Source organism: Danio rerio, chromosome 5 (assembly GCF_049306965.1).
Source record: "Danio rerio strain Tuebingen ecotype United States chromosome 5, GRCz12tu, whole genome shotgun sequence".
In the NCBI taxonomy this organism is placed as follows: domain Eukaryota; kingdom Metazoa; phylum Chordata; class Actinopteri; order Cypriniformes; family Danionidae; genus Danio; species Danio rerio.
In genome coordinates this window covers 39,055,716-39,075,594 of record NC_133180.1, presented here as the reverse complement: position 1 = coordinate 39,075,594, position 19,879 = coordinate 39,055,716, and the positions used below count along the sequence as shown (strand labels likewise).

Genomic DNA, 19,879 nt, shown 5'->3' with positions numbered 1-19,879 from the left:
TTTTAATTTAATTTAATGTGAACTCTAACTAAATCAAACATCGTCTGATTTTACATTTTCAACTATTGCTTTTATAGTCCTTCATAAAATAAAACAAATATTAATATTTTTTATTTTCATTTTAAAGTAATCTTTGTATCACAGTGTTTGTATGTAGTTCGTTTGTTGTTTTGATTAGGCTACTATATATGTGTGTGTGTGTGTGTGTGTTTTACTGTGACGTAAGATCTGAAGCAACTTTCCTACCATGCAATGGCACATCATCAATGCAAAAATATTGGGAAAACTTACTTTTTCCTTCCTTCACTGACCAGCAGATGACGCTACTTCAACCGAACTAACAAAGCCCTTTTTTGATAGTAGGCTATCTGTTGTATTCAAATTATTGCTAGAAAAGAAACGACCTTTATTATGATAATAAGTAGTTTACTATTGACAGGGTATCTGTTTTGTTTGTGTGTTATCCCCCCCCCCCCCCCCCCCCCCCCAAAAAAAAAAAAAAAAAAAAAAAAAAACGAAAGTTAAATATGATAGAGAAAGTAAAAGTGTATGAATGTTTTGGTATTCCCCTTCAGTGTTTTTTTTTTGGTATACCATTGTATTATCTGCTTAAGCAGGAATTTTGTCAAAGACGTTTTGTTTCTCGTTGCGTGAAGGGGAGATCTGTGAGTCTTCGGTAAGTAGGGTATTTGCATTTAGCCAATTTTATCTTATATTTGATTGTAAGAGTAGCCTATATTAAAATGCTCAACTTGTTTTCACACTTGTACGCAGAAATAACGCTTTCTTGTAGCCAGAATCACATTGGCTTTTGAAGTCAATGTATTGAGTTATTCTTATGGCGCACTTGTAGAGACACAGTAAACAGTGTCCTCAATTTCCCTGCCAGCACAGTTCCCAAAACCTTTGTCTTACTTTTCCCTCTCTAATCCTGTGCCTCTCTCTCTTTCAGGTTTGTCCATCAGTGGAAGTAGTACAGCAGTATTTATGCCATGAGCACTCCAAAGGTAGATTCACCGTCGAAATCTCTCTTATCCCTCGTGACGTCAGACATTTTGTACACGCTATTTTCGGGCACTTGTTCTGGCTAAACACTATTGGAGGCGAATTAAGATCTAAACCTTTATTTAGCACACTGTGTCAAGGGGTCTGATTTAACTGTGACGCAGTTTTCCACAGATAAGTGTCTAGAAGTGCCTTCCTGGGTTAAAACTTGTAGGACAGATTAATTATTGCCAATCGTTTTAGTTATAGGCCTATTTAGAATGTGAAAATTATCAAATAAATAAAATAATCATTAGCGCTAATAGAACGAATAGTATATATATATATTGCTGTTATTCATGATGATATAGTTGAATGAATTAGCCTGTAAGTTAATGAAAATGAAGCAACACTTCGAATTGGGATGTAGCCTACAAAAGCAACATGGGTCACTGTACACCAAGGCTATGCTTAATTCAATAATTATTTTGAATTATTATATGCTTGAGAACATATTAAACGAAGTACTTGTGCTATCTTCCGTTTTAATTACAATAGAGTACATTCATTGGAAGAGAAAATATTCCTAAATAATTTACTGACAAAATCTAAACGTCTCAATATTCCAAAAGATCAATTTTTACCTTTTGCGTTGTGCTACATAGCTGTTTATAAGAGTTAAAAGAAATATGATGCATTGTGTGCAGATCTAACTGTAATGCCAAAAATGACAATGTGCATTCATCTTTGCCATAAGGCCTTGTTAATTTGTTGTTGCCACAAGCCCACCACTAATGAACATACTGTACAGTTGTTAAAGCTGCATCGAAGAATTACATATAGCTATAAAATATTATAATGTACCACAAATTAGGTTGCTCAGTTTGCCTAGGTTGTTTGTGATGGATGTTCAGGGTACTCATCAGCTAAATCTTTAAATGTTTCTTCACTGTATTCGTGCTTTACGTTTAAAACATTCTAACATTTAAACTTGGAATGATTTTCATGCAAACTTCATGTTTGCAATTGCGCTCCCTTCACAGTACACTTTGAAAAGATGATGTCATTTTGAACACACCCGGTGCTCATGATGAAAGCTATAGGTGACGTGTTACTTAAAAGCGTAAATTATACAAGGAGGTGTGTGACGCAGTTTGTGTATGTTCGTTGAAACAACGGATTTGGTAAACGGAAAATCAACAAACTATGTTTGTAACTACGCAAACTGCGACCTTAGTTGATTTTCGGAAACGCACCCCAGAGCAGCACAGATTAAAAAAAAGTGATTTCATGATTTAAAATAAATAATTCAACATATTTTTTTTTTTACTTAGGAGTGTGAGAAATTAGTAGCTAATGTGTCTGGCTTTCAGTGTGATCTGTGTTCTCTTTTACTGTTTATGCAGCTTGATATTGCAATACTGCATTTTTAAAAATCTGTCAATGCATTGTCTTACAAACTCACTGTAACAACTTTATTGTCTGCTGCACTCTGTTTTGTTTTTAGTTATTGTACTTTTTTGTTATTTTTTTATTGTGGCAAATAAATTATTAATAATAAACACCTTACTTCTGCATTGAAAAATGAGGTGTCTTGGAACTTCTGATGGCTGATGCATGTAAGCTACTGCATAAGAAGAATATATTAGCATATTATGAGATCATTAAATGTCTTTTATTTCATCTGTGAATATATTAAGTTTATAAAATTGTTTATAGCAGTTGTATTTTTTAAATAAACTTTAGTTGGATACCAATTTTGATTAGCAAAGTTATAAAAGTGCAAAAGCAAGTGGATGGTATCTGTGAAAAGAAATCCCTCTTTATTCTACTTTAGTTGTGTCATCAAATCCCAACAATTCTTTTTTCTTTTCTCAGTGTCCCAGCTGTCAGGGGTCTGATTGTGCAATGGATGGTCAGCGAGCGGTCTGCAGGTCTTGCAGTAAAAGTAATCGGCGTGTATTTCAGTTCTGTGTGGCCTGTCAAAGAGAATGGCCACGAAATGATTCAGACAAATACGCCTGCATGCTGCCAGACTGTGCTCTCCGTGCCGCCCTCCTCAGCGACAAAAAAATCAGTGACTCACTCAGCTCAGTGCGCGGATGCCCATTTTTCAGGGCCTGTCCAGGATGCAAGGCCCTGCTAACTCACAGTGGGTTAGGCTGTCCCAACATCATCTGCCCTCACTGTAATACAAGGTTTTGCTTTCGCTGTCTCCTTATAAGGCGATTTGGGATGAGTAATATTGAAGACCGTGGTCTTCTTACTCGTCAACTGTTTTTAATTCATGAGCATGACATGACTCCATGTAGAGTGGTAGACAACAAGTTGAGTCTTGTATTGTTAGGAAAGAAAGAAAAAAAAAGTTATGAAGATTAGGTCCGCACAATATATGGAAAAAAAGATTGACATTAGTATAATTTTGCGGGGTTAATATATATATATATATATATATATATATATATATATATATATATATATATATATATAAAACATAATAGCCAATTTAATAGCTCTGTTTGGAAAAAATTTTTTTTCTAATGATTGTGGGGATTCTGTAGGGGAGTGTATTGGCTTTAAATATATAAGTACAATGAACAGAACTAGGATACAAATTAAATAAACAGTGCTTATTTTTTCTTGGAAATGGTAGTCAGGTACAAATATTACATGATCCAGTGTAAAAATAATACTGCATAGTCCTCACTTGATAGAAAAAAAATTATAATAATCATTAATAAAGCTTTAAACAGTTTTGTTTATTGTGCATGGATTCTGCTTTATTCTATTTTACACAGTATAGCAGATCTAAAAAACGTGGGAATGATAAATCTTTCACTCTGTTTTGGTTAATCGTTGCAAAATCACATGCCTGGTGGTGGCAAAATCACTGTGGTGCCTGGTCAACTATGATCTTTACTTTACATCACACATCTTGTAATCACACATTATCCATGCTGAAACAGTATATTGTACAGCTCTAATAAAAACTGATAAATGACATAACACTAAAACTCATCCCAAAACTTGATAATTATATCATATGTGATTTATAAGGGAATAATAATGCTAAGAGAATACTTTAACTTACTGTAAAACAAGTTATTGTAAATGCTGTAATTCTTGAATGTGTTTTAAAAAGTGCAAAACTCTGATTTATGAATAAATGATGAGTGATTGATTACAATGGACTCGTTTTTTCCAAATCTGAAATGCTGATTAATTCATAATATTGGTAAACAATATATTTCTTAAAATATTTCCTTTTAATCAATTAAAAAGACTTGACTTCGTAATATGGTTTTATGTATGCTTTCATTACCCAAGTATGTCACTAGTTTTTAATTGTGAGAGATAAATAACATGAGTGGTTTCATAGTATATCAGTCAGTTTAAAGAGAACATAAATTTTTTTTTACAAAAAATTTAAAGATGATAATATTGTCATCTTGAGCAGTTTGCCAGATCAGTCATCAAGCCTATTTAGTTTCAGAGGAACTGATAAATTATCTATAAATTATAGTTTCATTGTTGAGCTCGAAATTATAAACAAATCTAAAATATTTTTTCGTTACAATTCTCAGCCTTCTTCTATCCTCTCATGTTACTGTAGTCACTGGTGTCTAATATAGCAAATTGTGTTTTTAGAGGTTTAAACAATTCTTCATAAAATAAAAATCTGGAGAATCATGTTTTGTTGGCTCCATCACTATTTTGAGTGCTTAGTATTAATATGTGCTTTTGTAAATCCCCTTGTGATTGGTCTGTGTGTGTTAGCAATTAAATAGGACCAAACATTCACCAATAGCCTGTAAACAGGCCCATCCATAAACTCTTCCTTTAAAGAAACCTAGAAAGTAGGCAAAAGTCTAAAAAGAATTCAAATTAAAACACTGGATGTAAACAGGAGCATGTCTCCCTAGCCTGCGTATGATCCAATCAACCCAAAATGCATCTTATGTGTGAAAAGGATTAGCACAACCTCTCTTGACTTCAACTTGCCACACAAATGCAGTTTCATAATTCACACAAAAATTAAAATACTCATCCTCATGTTGCATGAGAAACAGACATAAATACAAGTTTATTAAAAGTCAACTGTTTGACAGCTATGGTCTCAGCATTCACAAAAAAATGCTAAGTGATATGTTTTATACAAAATTGTGTTACTATCTAAAATTTTTAAATGATGAATAATTGAATAATAAAAAAGTTCAAGATGTCATTCCTTAAATGCTGCAAAATATGAAAGGCAGAACTGGTGTACAAGGGCACCTATGATGAAAATCATCTTTTGGGAACTGTTTGGACCAATCTGTCTGTAGGTAAAGTGTGTCCACTGTCATAAAAATAGTAATAGTTAATATAATATTAGTTAAAATAGGATCCAAATGACCTCCCATTTTGAGGCCCACTGCAACGTGACGTACTGTAGGAGTCCATGCCCACCAAATTTATTGGCGGCCGCGTATTAATATGTCTCCGTAGTAAAGTGTATAATCATACCAACAGAACAGGACGAAAGCAAAAGCAACTGGGGTTAACAGATCTATTCAGCTCTCTGTCATCATCAATCATCATCAAATGTGATCAAGAATCGGTTTTACAAGTTTTAAATGTTTTTAAAACAGTGCATGTTTGTAATGAATCAAGTGTGTTTGTGTGTGTGTGTGCGTGAACTTTGTAACGACATTGTATGTGACTCATCAAAAGGCTTGAACTAACTCCACAACAAACACATCAAATAGTCATTGGGAAAGTTTTTTAATGTAGAATTTCTCAGTAACACTACATGAGATCTGCTTCCTTCATGTCTGTCACTGTGCTGTTTATCTGACCCACACAGCCGGAGATTGAGGTACATTCTGACAGGCATGTGGGAACGGTGGGCGGTGAGAACGAGCAATAAAGGCACAGGCAATAAAAACAGCTAAATTTTGTTCAGAGAAGAAAATTCAATATTCTGAAAGCTATAATAAATAATCTGATGGGTGTTTTGAGCTGTAACTTTACAAACACATTCTGGAGACAAAAGAATACTGCATTTTTACACAAATACAGTATAGGCCTACACAATTATCAGATATTATTATGGAGTATGTGGGCATTCACAAACTTATATTATGAACACTGTTTTCCCATTATAATATGCAAATAATTCTGTTGATTGAGGCCTCCAGTCTGCCCTTCCCACCCTACCTCTCTCTCTCTCTGTCTGATCAGAGGTAAGAGGCTTGTCAGTTGAAGCTCAGTACAGCACAACCCAATCTGACTAATCTGATTAACTTAAAATGGACTTCTATCAATCATGAGCTCGCGTGACACACACACACACACACACACACACACACACACACACACACACACACACACACACACACACACACACACACACACACACACACACACACACACACACACACACACACACACACACACAAACACACACACACACACACACACACACACACACACACACACACACACACACACACACACACACACACAGTGAACATCATGTTAAAATTGATAGGTGGGAGATGTTCATGCCTTACTGCAAGCCAGAATGTGTTCATGATCCATTCAGTTCTTGACACCATTGTGACCTTGATCAAGACACTTGTGGTGCTGTGTCATATTAATATTTTAAATTAGGCATTGGTTATAAATGGGGTTATAGGATGACAGTAAGATAAAACTGTAGCTACTCTTTTTAAACAGGCTCATTAGGCATTTTTGGTCAAAATGTGAAGTTTTTTAAAATCCTCTAATTAATATGAATCGGCCACATCAAATAACTGCTGGAGATTGAGAACCATTACAGGTTCTTTATAGGTTCTATGTAGCACTTAAAATGGTTAACTTACTACTTAGAACTATGTTTTTTTTAGGTGTTATGACACACTAATCATTTACTTTTAACATTTTAAAAATAATAAAAATTAAGTAGAACTGTAACAATAACATATCTTAGGCCCAATCCCAATTCTACCCCTTAGCCCTTCCCCGTCCCGATTCTCTTTAGCTTGAAGGTGTAGGGCTAAGGGTATGAGGTAGATTTTTCAGGACCACACTGCACCCGGATGTAAGGAGATCCACAAATTAGTATTTTTTGTCATTACAAACTTATACAGTTAAGTTACAATCTTAATTCCACCTTATATCGTTATATGATAACATGATATCGTTACCTTCAGTGATTTCCTGAAGATTAATACCAAAAAAATAACACAACTGGAATCACTACAGCAGTCACGATCGTCTGATCTCATATGAAGTAAGAGATTTTACATTTACATTTAGTCATTTAGCAGACGCTTTTATCCAAAGCGACTTACAAATGAGGACAAGGAAGCAATTTACACAACTAAGAGCAACAATGAATAAGTACTAAAGGCAAGTTTCAGGTCTGTAAAGTCTAAGAAGGGAAGTATTAGTAGTATTAGTTTTTTTTTTTTTTTTTGTACAGTTAGTGTGATATTCAGAGAGGCAATTGCAGATTAGGAAGTGTAGTGGAGAGTAAATAGTTGGGTTTTTAGTAGTTTCTTGAAAGTAGCGAGTGACTCTGCTGTTCTGATGCAGTTAGGGAGTTCATTCCACCATCTGGGCAGATTGAGCGTGAGCGTTCGCGAAAGTGATTTCTTCCCTCTTTGGGATGGAACCACGAGGCGACGTTCATTCACAGAACGCAAGTTTCTGGAGGGCACATAGATCTGCAGAAGTGAGAGCAGATAAGAAGGAGCAAGGCCAGAAGTCACTTTGTAGGCAAACAAGTCGAAAGAGATCGATGACATGACGACGTGTGCAGGTGCTGTAGTGGTGTCCCATTTCATGGGGTAAATTTTAAATCCCTTCCCCTTCACACTCTGTTTCTGGGGCCAAGGGAAAGGGGTAGTGGTACAAAAATAGAATTGGGATTGGGCCTTAATGTCGAACTTTTGACTGGGAGTGTATGTATGCGCATACAATCTTGTACATTTTGTATGCTGTAACTTAAAAAGGAATTAATTTATTCAATTTATTTATGTAAAATGAATTAACATGATAAATATATTTTAATAGGTTTACGTAAGTTACATAAAAACATGTTGACTGCTGAGTGCATGTTAACATAATTAATGTTCTCCCTGTGTGGGTTTCCTTCAGGTGCTCCGGTTTCCCCCACAGTCCAAACATGCACTATAATGAACTGGATGAACTGGCCGTAATGTGTGAATGTGAGAATATATCTGTGTTTCCCAGTACTAGGTTGCAGCTGGTAGGACATCCACTACGTAAAACATATGCTGGATAAGTTCATTCTGCTGTGGCAACCCCTGAGGAATAAAAGGACTGAGCCAAAGGAAAATGAATGAATGGATATTGACAATGTTGCAATTTCTTTATGGAAAATTTGTCTCATTATATATAAGGAATTATGTCAGATTTTGATTATTGTTTTTAACATTGTGCACTATACCACAACCCTAACTTTGACCTTTGAAGTTACCAAATAATGCATCTGTGTTTAAATTGTTCTCTCTACATAAAAGGTGTCATGAATGCTAATTTTATCCCCTTATTTGAAAGGGTCATTAATATTAATGAACTCTGGTCTCAGCTCATGTCACTGATGCTCACACAGAATGATGTACTCTGAAATAACCATTTAAAAAATAATAAAAACTATCATATGTCAGTTTTTTTTTTTTGTGGGTTTAACATGTATGATAACAAATAAAAAATTTCAGCCTCACAGTCAAACCCTTAAGATACAGTTAATCAGACCTAATATCTATTTGGGGTGGCACTGAATAACCTTATAATCTACAGTATCTTTCCCAAATTGTGTGTTCTGATGAGCTATAAACAATTAAAGTAATATGCTCTGTGGCAATACAAGACTGCCTGTATGCTTTTGTTTCTTAAAGCTTGTCCAGCTTTCAAAATAGGAGTCCCACATACGTAGAAAATAAAATAAGCTGTATTATACTTTGAAAATAAGGGTGAAAAATATATATCATTGTTGTAATTTTACTAAAAATAAGTGGTTAATCAAACACTGCTGTGGGCAAACATATAATAAAACCATATCAATTATTGTGGACTCTGTGTTTTGTTTCAATCGGCCTGTTTTTCACCAGGATTTTACACTTATTGTAAAGAACCATCACCTTTCATTGTAATCTGTCATTGTGTGACGTCTTGTACTTGAGACTCATTGGCTGAGCCATTGGTTTGTAGTTAATTGTCAAATCTAACGCTGATGATACACTGGGCAACCCTTGAGCAATGTTCCTTCAGCTTTTGGCAATGATGCCATCAATGGTCAACCAAGTGAGACACGGCAAGTTATTAGGAAAAACCGAATCAAAGTAAAATGTTGTCTATTCTCAATAGTATAGTAGTAAAGCAACATCACTCTGCAATATTGCCTAGCAACATTGCTCAAAAAGTTGCCCTGTGTATCGTCAGCATTAGATTTTTACTTGTACCATTTAAATGAATTAAAATAAATTATATTTGAATTACAGCCCAAGCACAGTGCTTCAGTCCTGGAGGACTCTTCAAGGATTTAGTTGGGATTTAATCTTCACAGTCTCTGACCTAGAAGATTTTACCACTTCACAAGCACTGTATGATCCCTCACAGCTCCTTCTCTCTTCTGTCAAGTTTCCTACATCCACTAACAGCTTCTCATAATCACAGCCTGGTGACCTTGCATCCTTTTATCTAAGTTTTCTTAGGAAGGCCTTTAAGTTGTGTAAGTCTGACCCACAAATATGAGCCTGTAATAAAAGTGCAACTCTAAGAAAAGAGTAATGGGTTTTGGTATAGGACACAATGTCATGATGAACAAAGGTATCATGGCTTAGGGCTTCCTGGGAACTCAAATCTCCTTTCACCTGTTGTACACTCATAGTCAAGCTTATAAACTCAAGAAAGATCCAGAGGACGGGAGGGAGGAGCAGGAAAAGTAAGAGGGATACACTGACACAGGATTTTTAAATTTGTCACGAGGATGCATTACACTTATAGTTTAACACCATCATCTTCAAACCTCTGGAGTTTTTCATATAATCATAATAACGATTTTAAATAATAGTATACTAATTTATCCTTTGTTATATACATTTTTCCACAGACAACCTAGCACTCTTGTAGGCACCAGTTTAAACCCCCCAGATTTGAGGAAAGTTTTTGCACTATAGATCTTAAACATTTCAACAGAAGAAGAACTAATAGAAGAGCTTTTTTTGGCTACCCATGCAGGCTTTTGCTCTAACTTACAGTAACTTTATCAAATCCTTAATATTATGTATTGAAGTTTTATTATATAGTGGTGATTGTTTCATTCTACTTCAAACTGCCAATCCTGCATGTTAGACGACCATAATGTTATAAATCAAAGAACCCAAAATACCTTTTGCCATGTATGTGTGGATTATATGCTAAGGAGGGTTAAGAAGTCACCACTCTGATTCCCAGCCTGCCCCTCCTTTAGCCTTCGCTTGTTCCTTGGCTCTTGCTCTCTCTCTCTTTCTCTGTGTGTGTAAATCTGCCTTTTCCCTGTAAGACCCAGGACACTGAGAGGCTCTTGCTCCCCTGGCTTTCCCCAATAGACTCTTCAAAGTGGGGCAGGACTCGGGCCTCCAACCTCCAGGGACACCACACCAAGAAGAACTCTCCACCATAAAAAGGAAAAAGGATTTTTACGGCTCTAATATTTGTACTATTCTGTCCAAAGGCTTATCTACCTTTCCATCAGGTTTTTAATGGAATATCTGTCTTTTCTCTACGTGATATTTGGACTTTTCCATTTTTGATTTGGATTTTGTTATTTCTTTCTGCTATTTCTTCTGTGGGAGTGCAGTTCTGGTGTCCGTCTGGTTCCTCCCAGACTTTCTGTCTGTTCAATGGAGGCAGAACTCATCATGGCTCTTAATTAGCCACGCTTGGCAGGTTAGCCGATCTCTTGCTTCTCTATTAAACAAAACTTTTTTGAAAGTAACAGTAATTTTCCGTAATACATTTGCTTGAGTAGCTAGCCCCTGAGGATAATTGGATTAGGACTTCCTTGAGGGATCCTCAGTAATCTTAGGTTGAGTCCTTAGGTAATAGGAGATGAGAAAAACTCTTTAAAATTACTTTAATGTGTTTATTAATGTTACTTTAGTATATGCATTGTTTACTGTATAACTTCACAAATATGTAAATCTTTACATTAAGCATAAGTTATTCTACAGCATATATGACATTTTGTTAATAGTCAAAATACATTGCTTCTTGTTAGTTCATTTTGGCAATGGTGTTATTTAATGTTAACAAGTGAAATCTTATTGTACAGTATTACCATGTTATAATATTATTATTATTATACCATTATTCTAAGAGGGCAGCATGGTGGCGCAGTGGGTAGCATGTTCACCTCACAGCTAGAAGGTCGCTGGTTTGAGCCTTGGCTGGGTCAGTTGGCGTTTCTGTGTGGAGTTTGCATGTTCTCCCCGTTTTTGCGTGGGTTTCCTCCAGGTGCTCCGGTTGCCCCCACAAGTCCAAAGTCCAAGCCCTGTTGTACATGTGAATTGGGTAGGCTTAATTGTGTATGTGTGTGAATGAGAGTGTATGGATGTTTCCCAGTGATGGGTTGCAGCTGGAAGTGCATCCGCTGCGTAAAAACATATGTTGGATAAGTTGGCAGTTCATTCCTCTGTGGCGGCCTTAGATTTTTAAAGGGACTAAGCCAAAAAGAAAATGAATGAATTATACTGGGAGGCTCAGTGGTTAGCACTGTCACCTCACAGCAAGATTGCTGGTTCAAGTTCTGGTTGGCTCAGTTGGCATTTCTGTGTATGTTCTCTCCCTGTTGGCTTGGGTTTCCTCTGGGTGCTCTGTTTTTTCCCATAGTCCAAATACATGCGGTATAGGTGAACTGAATTAACTAAATTGACCGTAGTGTATGTATGTATGTGATGTAAATGAGTGTGTATGGATGTTTCTCAGTACTGGGTTGCGGCTGAGTAAAACATATGCTGGATAGGTTGGCGGTTCATTCCGCTGTGGCAACCCCAGATTAATGAATGAATAATAATATACTTTAAAAAATTATAATTTTACTATTTATTGAAAAGTATGTCTTGTCCTGTCACGGTGCTAAGAATGTTGGCTACTAACTCAGCTAGCATCCACTAACGATCAAAAATGGTGTTTTAAGGATAAAGAAACACTGTTCTCTTTTACAAATAGATGTGTTTGTTCACATTTATGTTTTAAAGGTAAAACTTTACATGAGGTTTCAAACTTGGCTTTAACAGGAGCCTAACCACTCAGTCCTGTCAGTCATCATTATGATTCAGTTTGTTCAGCATCCCTCACCTCTATGTCTCCTCCTCTAGTTCTCTTAGTTGTCCTCCACTGACTCAAAAGTGAAGCTCAGCCTTGGGTTTGACCCTCCTTTGAGGACTCCAAATTTGCCAAAAACAGCCTTCCCAAAACTTGTGGATGTCAAACACCATTACCTGTAAACAAGAAAGGAAGTTTATCAATATACACAGCTAATCAAAATTTTCAGCTCAGAGAATTCAATGTTAAGATTACAATTCTATTATTCCTATGTGCAGCTTAATATCAAGCAAAAAGAAAACAATTTTGACCCTAGTTCAGAGAGTTAGGATATTTTCTGCCAGGTGATTAATTTGGGTAACTTTAAGTAGCTTTTGATAAGCTATGATTAATCACATTAATGCATTTATATAACCAGATATCCCCTGCAACCAACAGCAGAACTTACACTCCAAAAAAGCCTTAAAGGTTACAGGCCAATACTACGTTGATATGACTATTTTCTTAATAATTTTATCACCGGTATTTCCCCTGCATTGTAAATTTAAGTTCTGCTTTAAAGTCCAACGAATAATCCATAAATTAAATAAAAAACATCTACCATGAAATAATCTTTCTGTGTTCTTTTATAGTGAATATTCAATCTTTTATAACAAATAACAAATGTAAAGATTTGAAAACTGTTTGAGTTGTGTACAGTTGCTGACAAAATCATGCCATAATAAATAGATATTATCATTGATAAAGTAACTACAAAAAATATACTGGGGAATACTGTTAATAGCCCAAACAATGTGAAACTCCTATAGCTATTGAAACCACTGTTGCTGTTAAGACCATAAAGTTGACCAAATTAATGTAAAACGGAGTGAGGAGTAATGACAGTAAATCCGTCAAACACAGGAGTGGTGTGAGTCTGACAGTAAGGTCTCGTGCAATCCACTGTAATCCACTGTAGAGTTATTTTAGTCCTGGCTAAAGGTTCAAAGAAAGAAAGTAAGCCAGACGGTGAAGACACGAGAAGCAAGCAGGGGGGAACAATTTATAGACGTTTGGAGAATAAAGCAAAGTCAAAGAAGACAAGACTTCTGACAGGTCAACAGATATCCAGTGATGATGGTGTAAAGAGATAAGGTTGATTAAGATTAAGATTGATTAAGCCTCACGTTATTTGGCAGATACCATAGCCAGGGCCAAAGAAGGCAGAGCTCTTTAATTGTAATCTGCTTGCTGCTTGCTGAGCAATAGAGAGAGAGAGAGAGAGAGAGAGAGAGAGAGAGAGAGAGAGAGAGAGAAGGAATAGGCAAGCTGCCTGGTGTAAATCGTGTGACACTTCACCTCACCTCCACCTTTAAACACAGATGGCACATGAGTCAGGTGAGGATGTGCTGTCAGAGATCAAGTCTGAAAGATCATAGTGGAAAGGACAATACCTTAGGGTCACTTTTGTCATCCCCAAACTCTTATTTGCCAACCAAACAGCTTTTAATCTCAGATTGCCTCTCTAAAAAAAGATTAGATAGATTTATTTCTATTAAAAGAAACAAAAACCAAACCTTAAATATATTTATTGTGTGCTAAAGAGGTCATTCAGGCTGCACTACAATTTCTGCCTCAGATATATAAAAAATAAGATGTAGTGGCAAATAGATTCAAATAAAGATTTATGTCACAAAGTTGTGAACGCAAAATATTTGGTCATAACACTTTTTGCATAGAAGTTCTACCTTTTTTGAGTATACAATCTCACGAAAAAACAAACAAAAAATTTTTTTGATTTATTTTTTATGATCCTGAGCATAACCTCAAAAAAATGAAGACATTATATCAGGAGGAAATACTTCCAATTAGTCAAACTATAATAAAAACAATATACAAATTAGATGAAAATATTGAAACAATTTTAAGTAGGCACATACACAAAAAATAAACAGAATTACCCAAAACTTTGGAACCATAGTGAATATTTGTTTTTGGCACCAACCATACTGAGTTATTTAAAACTCATGCTGATGTTTATGCCACTGTTACACATAAATGCAGTAAACTACAGTGTAGTAAAAAGAACAGAACTGTGATGTGCTTTGTGCTGTTATTTTTTAACCAGGGGTGCCCAAACTCAGTCCTGGAGGGTGACTGTCCTGTAGAGTTGAGCTCCAGCTTGTCTGAACCAGGGTCTTAAAAAGTCTCAAATCTCAAAAGCTAAATTTTAGGCCTTAAAAAGTCTTAAATCTACTGAAATTTTGTGTTGTAGGTCATAATCTTTTTTTTTTATTTTTTTTTTTTATCAGGTCTTTATTTTCCTTGTTTATGTATAGCTACCCAATCAGGGGTGCATTTCCGAAAACCATCGTAAGCCAATTCAGGTCGCCATTACAAACATAGTTCATTGATTTCACGTTTCCCAAATCCATTGTTCCAACGAACACTTGCAAACTGCATTTCAAACTTGCATATTTGCAACTACATCTCTTGAGTCAATCATAGTTCCTGGCTGTGTTCTATTCCCTGTTATTCCCCTATGCCCTGTTCATTTAGATTATTCTAACATTTTAAAGGACATCTCTCTTACGTGTAATTTGCTTTCAAAGCATTTTTACAGTTCAGTTTGAGAGATCTTTGACAATTGCGTTCCATTCGTAGTGGCCATTTATGCCATTTTTATCACAGCCATGGCTTATGATGAAAGCTGTAGGTGCCCTATTATTTAAAAGCGGAATTTACGATATGTCTCCAAAGCTTGTGAAAACAAAAATATATAGGATTTGTTAATAGTTTTAATTTATAGTAGGTTATTTATTAAGAAATGTATATGTAGGCCTATATGACATGGGCCTGTTTTCTGCCGAAGAGTTCTGCAGTGGTTTGAAAGTATCAAATTGTAAAAGTAGATTTTTCAAAAAAATAAAATAAAAAATAAATAAACAAACAATATCTTACTTAATAATAATAATAATAATAATAATTATTATTACTATTATTAAGTGGGATTTTTTTTCATTTCTTAATAAATAGCCAACTGTAAATTAGGCCTACAACCATTACCGATTTATATGATTCATATTTGAGATTAGAATATGTGTTAGCTTAGTGATTTTATATGGCATATTCTCAATAATAGATGTAAAGGAAACATATATAGGGCCTATATGTGTCATTCAGATATATTTCAATTAATATGAAACACGAGTGCAAAAGTAATATTAGATTTTTTTTTAAATGTGAGTGTGTGTAAATATAATTTCCACAAAAAAATTATGGGAATTTTCTCTAAAGAACTAGTTACTCCGCCATGTTTAGAGCATCACTACGAACGTTTTACATTATAACTAACATGGTTAAAACGATAGATCTGCGACAGAGAAACTAAGGTTTTGGGAGACACTCGTCATTACATCGTTCTTTTCCCAACCGATGCATCGTACTATGATAGTTCAGCCGCAAGTTATGTCGTTGTTTGAGAAACACACCCCTGGCCATTAACACTCTTACAATCACCAACAATCCATCTCAATAAAGTTTTTTACTTCTTATTTAAAAATAGAATTTCAAATACTTTGCTTACAGTAACATTTGTTTAAAAGTGCTTCATTTATTTAGGATGCTGACCTAACTTTTTATTATTAAAAAGTATTCAATTAAAATCCTTTTTGATAGATCAAGTTAAAAAACTTTTCCAACTGGGATATTAAAAAAAAATGCTCAGCATTCAGCCCTGTATAATTCCAAAATGTTATTCATGATGGTCTTAAAAATGCCTTAAAAGAATTCAATTTAACTTAGTGAAACCGGCAGAAACCCTGCTAAACACAGCTGTGAGACCTTGAGTAGCTGGCTCAGGAGTGTTTAATTGGAGCTGGAGCTAAATTCTTCAGGACAGTAGATTTCCAGGAGCAGGACTAATCATCTAAACATTTATGCTTTACATATTTTATGCTCCTATATTCTTACTAACCTTCTTTTTTCTTTCCTGTTTTTGTCCCTTTCTATTTCCTTCTCTTTCTCCAAACTCTTACATGTCGCTTTTCTCACACACAACACACACGCACATACACACACACACACACACACACACACACACACACACACACACACACACACACACACACACACACACACACACACACACACATTTCTATAACAGACAGTGATGGCTGGTTATTGTGCAATAGTTTTGGGCTAGTGCCCCTCAGTGGGTAGAACCCAAACCGAGAGCTAAGTATTTCAGCCTTCACACTGACAAAACACTCACCAAACACACAACATCTCTCAGTGCCACCTGTTCTCTCTTCGTCTCTGATATTCAACAATAAAACAAAGATAAAATGAATGACCACACAAGCTTTCTCTGCCAGTCCCACCACCCTCGATGGCAAACACAGTCTTCTGCTGGAAAGAGACGACGGAAACAATCCTCATCGCAAAAATCTGAAACCCCAGCGAGCCCAGTGTCCTCGTCCCCAGTGCTACGCAGCCACAGCTGGTGGGGAAACTGCTTTCTCCTTCCTCTAGTCATGCTTTCATACTTTCCCTGTGAAGCCTGGGGCACCACCTTCAAAATTGCCATTGTAGGACCGTGGGCATGTGACCCCATGTACTCTAAAGCCCTGCCAGATCTGGCTGCCCGATTAGCCATGAGCCGCATCAACAAAGACCCCGAACTCAATAAAGGCTACTGGTATGATTACACAGTCATTAACGAGGATTGCTCCAGCTCCAGAGGCCTGGCACGCTTTGCCGAGCTGGAGGGTTACGGTTCGGCTTTTCTAGGACCGGCAAACCCTGGCTACTGCACGGCTGCCACACTGCTGGCAAAGAACTGGAACAAAGGCATCCTATCCTGGGGTTGCCTGAAGGCTGAGATGGATGAAGAGATGTATCCCACCTTTCTGCGGCCGCTGCCGTTGTCCTCCCGGGTGCTTTTCTCTGTGCTGCGGTTCTTCCGTTGGGCACATGTTGGGATTGTAACTGCTGAGGGCGACATGTGGGAGGCAACTGGGCATGAGCTTGCAGCATCCCTGCGTGCTCTTGGCTTGCCCGTTGGTAAGGTTGTTACGATGGAACAGGACAAAGAGGGGCCACGGCAAGCCCTACAGGCAATACGGGACACAGATCGAGTAAGGGGTGAGTTCTCTGAGATCTGTTTATTTGTGCTTAGAAACGTAAATAGGTTTTTAAAATGCTCTGAGAACAAAATCACTATTGAATGGTCAGTGCTTCCAAAGTGTTGCTAATCACTTCAATATTTTGTTGTGCTGAAAATATACAGATTTTCAGATTTAGATATTAAATGCCAGATGTCAAACATTTTTTACCACATTTATCCTTTACGTTAAATTTAATTTAGCTACCTAAAGGTTTTTACATGATGGTACATTGAACAGTTTATGGCTTAAAAGAATCATTTTACTTAATGTGGCTTCATATTGTCAGTTTTAGTTTGATTCAACTGTTAATTATGTGGTGTGTTGATATTTTTGAACATGGCATACACACACCATTTTGATGGATGCAAACAAAAACAATGCTTCCACCATATTTACTGTTTTTACTGTTTTTAATTATTATTATATAGCTTCCGAGATTTAAAAAAGAGCCACATATAGATAAATGATGTTATGACGGCTATTTTAACATTAATTTATGATTAAATTGCCAATTGTTAGTTATGAAATAGTTTGATTACACGCAGGAAATGTTTATCACATGACCACATTAAACATTTCTCCTAAACATTTGGTTGAGGGTGAAGGAAGTATTCTGCCTCATTTGCAAATAATATTTAACAATATACATTAATATATATTTTATATTTATATCCTAAAACAGTTAACATTTCTTCAGTGCTTCGTTACTTCAGTCTTACCTCACCGTCTTCCATTTTGGTCGCGAACTGTTTGTCTGTGTGAGCCGCAAACCCCGCCTACTTTATTTCGATTGATTGGCCATCTTTCAGTCAGTTTTTGTACTCACAAACAACAAAGGAACTCGTTCAACGGAAATATTCTGGACGTTTGGTAGGTTTGGTCGCAAGATATAATAAAAATCGGCATTGTTTATACATTTAAGTTGATTAATCTTTAAAATTGTTAAAGTGAACGGCTAATGTGTTTTTTGTTGGTCCAAATCGACCAATGGTCCAGAAGAGCAACGAACCAAGAGAACAACTAACGTTAACGTTAACATTATAGGAAGTGTAAACATTGTGAATCATTTTAACAATCAAAATATTTTCTCACTATAAATAACCATTGTTAGGAAATGTTTCATGAATGTTTGAAGCTTGTTGATAATAAATAATATTTATTGTGAGTGTAGCCTACTAAAAAACTAAATTTTATGAAAAAATTTAATTTATTCAGCCATTATGTTATGTCTCTCAGTTTGATGAGATATTCATTAGCTTATTGTTTTATTTGATAATTTATTTTCAAATTACTTTATTTTTATTTGTTGTGTGCAGTTGTCATCATGTGCATGCACTCTGCCCTGATTGGTGGAGAGGAACAGTATCAGTTGCTGACTACAGCATTGGAAATGAGAATGATTGACCGAGGGTACATCTTCATTCCATACGACACCCTGCTCTATTCACTGCCATATGAAAATGTAAAATATCCAATCCTGGCCAATGACAGCAAACTGCGACGAGCATACGATGGGGTCTTAACAGTAACCATGGACCAAGGGGAACAAAACTTTTATGAGGCCTTTAATGCAGCACAGGAATCCTTTGAAATCCGCGGCAGCACATCAGCTGAAGAGGTAACACGATGGGTATGAACTTGCTTTACCAAAGGTTTTACTACAAGTGGTATCAATTTAAAATAGGCGTACATGATTTGTGGATAGCAAAAGCTCAAACTGTAGTTAATTAGAAAGTATCTTACCCACAAGACTGATTTCTAAAAAAAATCCAACATAAACAATCATGAATTCCATATTTTAATTAAACAGGTGTTTTATAGTTAGGTCAAACCATAATAAACACTTTCAAAACCTTAACTATAGACTGTCTCAGTTAAAAAGGAAGAACACTGAACTTAAATATCTAAAGGTTTTTACATATATCAGCATGTGTGTTACCAAAAATTGCCTTATAGTCCCCAAAAGTGAGTTTTTTCTCTCTTCTTGGCAGGTTTCTCCATTTTTTGGGACCATATATAACATGATCTATTATACAGCCATGGCTGCAGAGCAAAGCCGAGCTTCGAGTGGTGGGCGATGGGTATCGGGCGATTTACTGTCTCAAAACGAGGGTGGATTTGAATTTGATGGCTTTAACCAGCGGATATCGGGAGGTACTAACGGAGAGGGAATGCAGGTCCGCTATGCTGTCCTGGATTCAGACGGCTCTGGGTCCAGCCTGTATCGCACACACGCCCTGGAAGCTTCACACACATATGGAAAATATGGAGGGTTAAAATACTTGGGGAAGTCAATTCATTTTGCTGGAGCGTCTCCGAGCAGTGACGCGAACTGCTGGTTTAGTCCTTATATCGCATGTAGTGGAGGTAACAAAAACAACAGTAATTCATTGTATTCCAGTTGAAAGATCAGCTCTGATTCTGTGTTG

The 19,879-nt window shown here is 36.2% G+C and overlaps 1 protein-coding gene and 1 long non-coding RNA gene across 9 annotated transcripts in view; both read left to right on the top strand.

Annotated features, from left to right (window-relative positions):
* Nucleotides 1-616: 616 nt before the first annotated feature.
* On the top strand, nucleotides 617-4,270 carry LOC141385564 (uncharacterized). The gene is made up of 3 exons (XR_012406183.1): nucleotides 617-676; nucleotides 953-1,007; nucleotides 2,863-4,270. It is a non-coding gene; the product is annotated as an uncharacterized lncRNA (long non-coding RNA).
* Nucleotides 4,271-9,882: 5,612 nt separating this feature from the next.
* The window catches only part of gucy2d (guanylate cyclase 2D, retinal), a 38,842-nt gene continuing 28,845 nt past the window's right edge, over nucleotides 9,883-19,879 (top strand). Inside the window, exons 1-5 of one of the 8 annotated variants that reach the window (XM_073949735.1) lie at nucleotides 9,921-10,732; nucleotides 10,838-10,926; nucleotides 16,448-17,427; nucleotides 18,767-19,068; nucleotides 19,442-19,817. In XM_073949735.1, the coding sequence (XP_073805836.1) occupies nucleotides 16,629-17,427; nucleotides 18,767-19,068; nucleotides 19,442-19,817 (1,477 nt within the window). In that variant the 5' untranslated portion in view covers nucleotides 9,921-10,732; nucleotides 10,838-10,926; nucleotides 16,448-16,628. Of the gene's footprint in view, nucleotides 10,927-15,869; nucleotides 16,353-16,398; nucleotides 17,428-18,270; nucleotides 18,321-18,766; nucleotides 19,081-19,441; nucleotides 19,818-19,879 lie in introns of those variants that run through there. The other 7 variants (XM_073949733.1, XM_005165261.5, XM_073949736.1 and 4 more) reach the window with 7 other exon arrangements.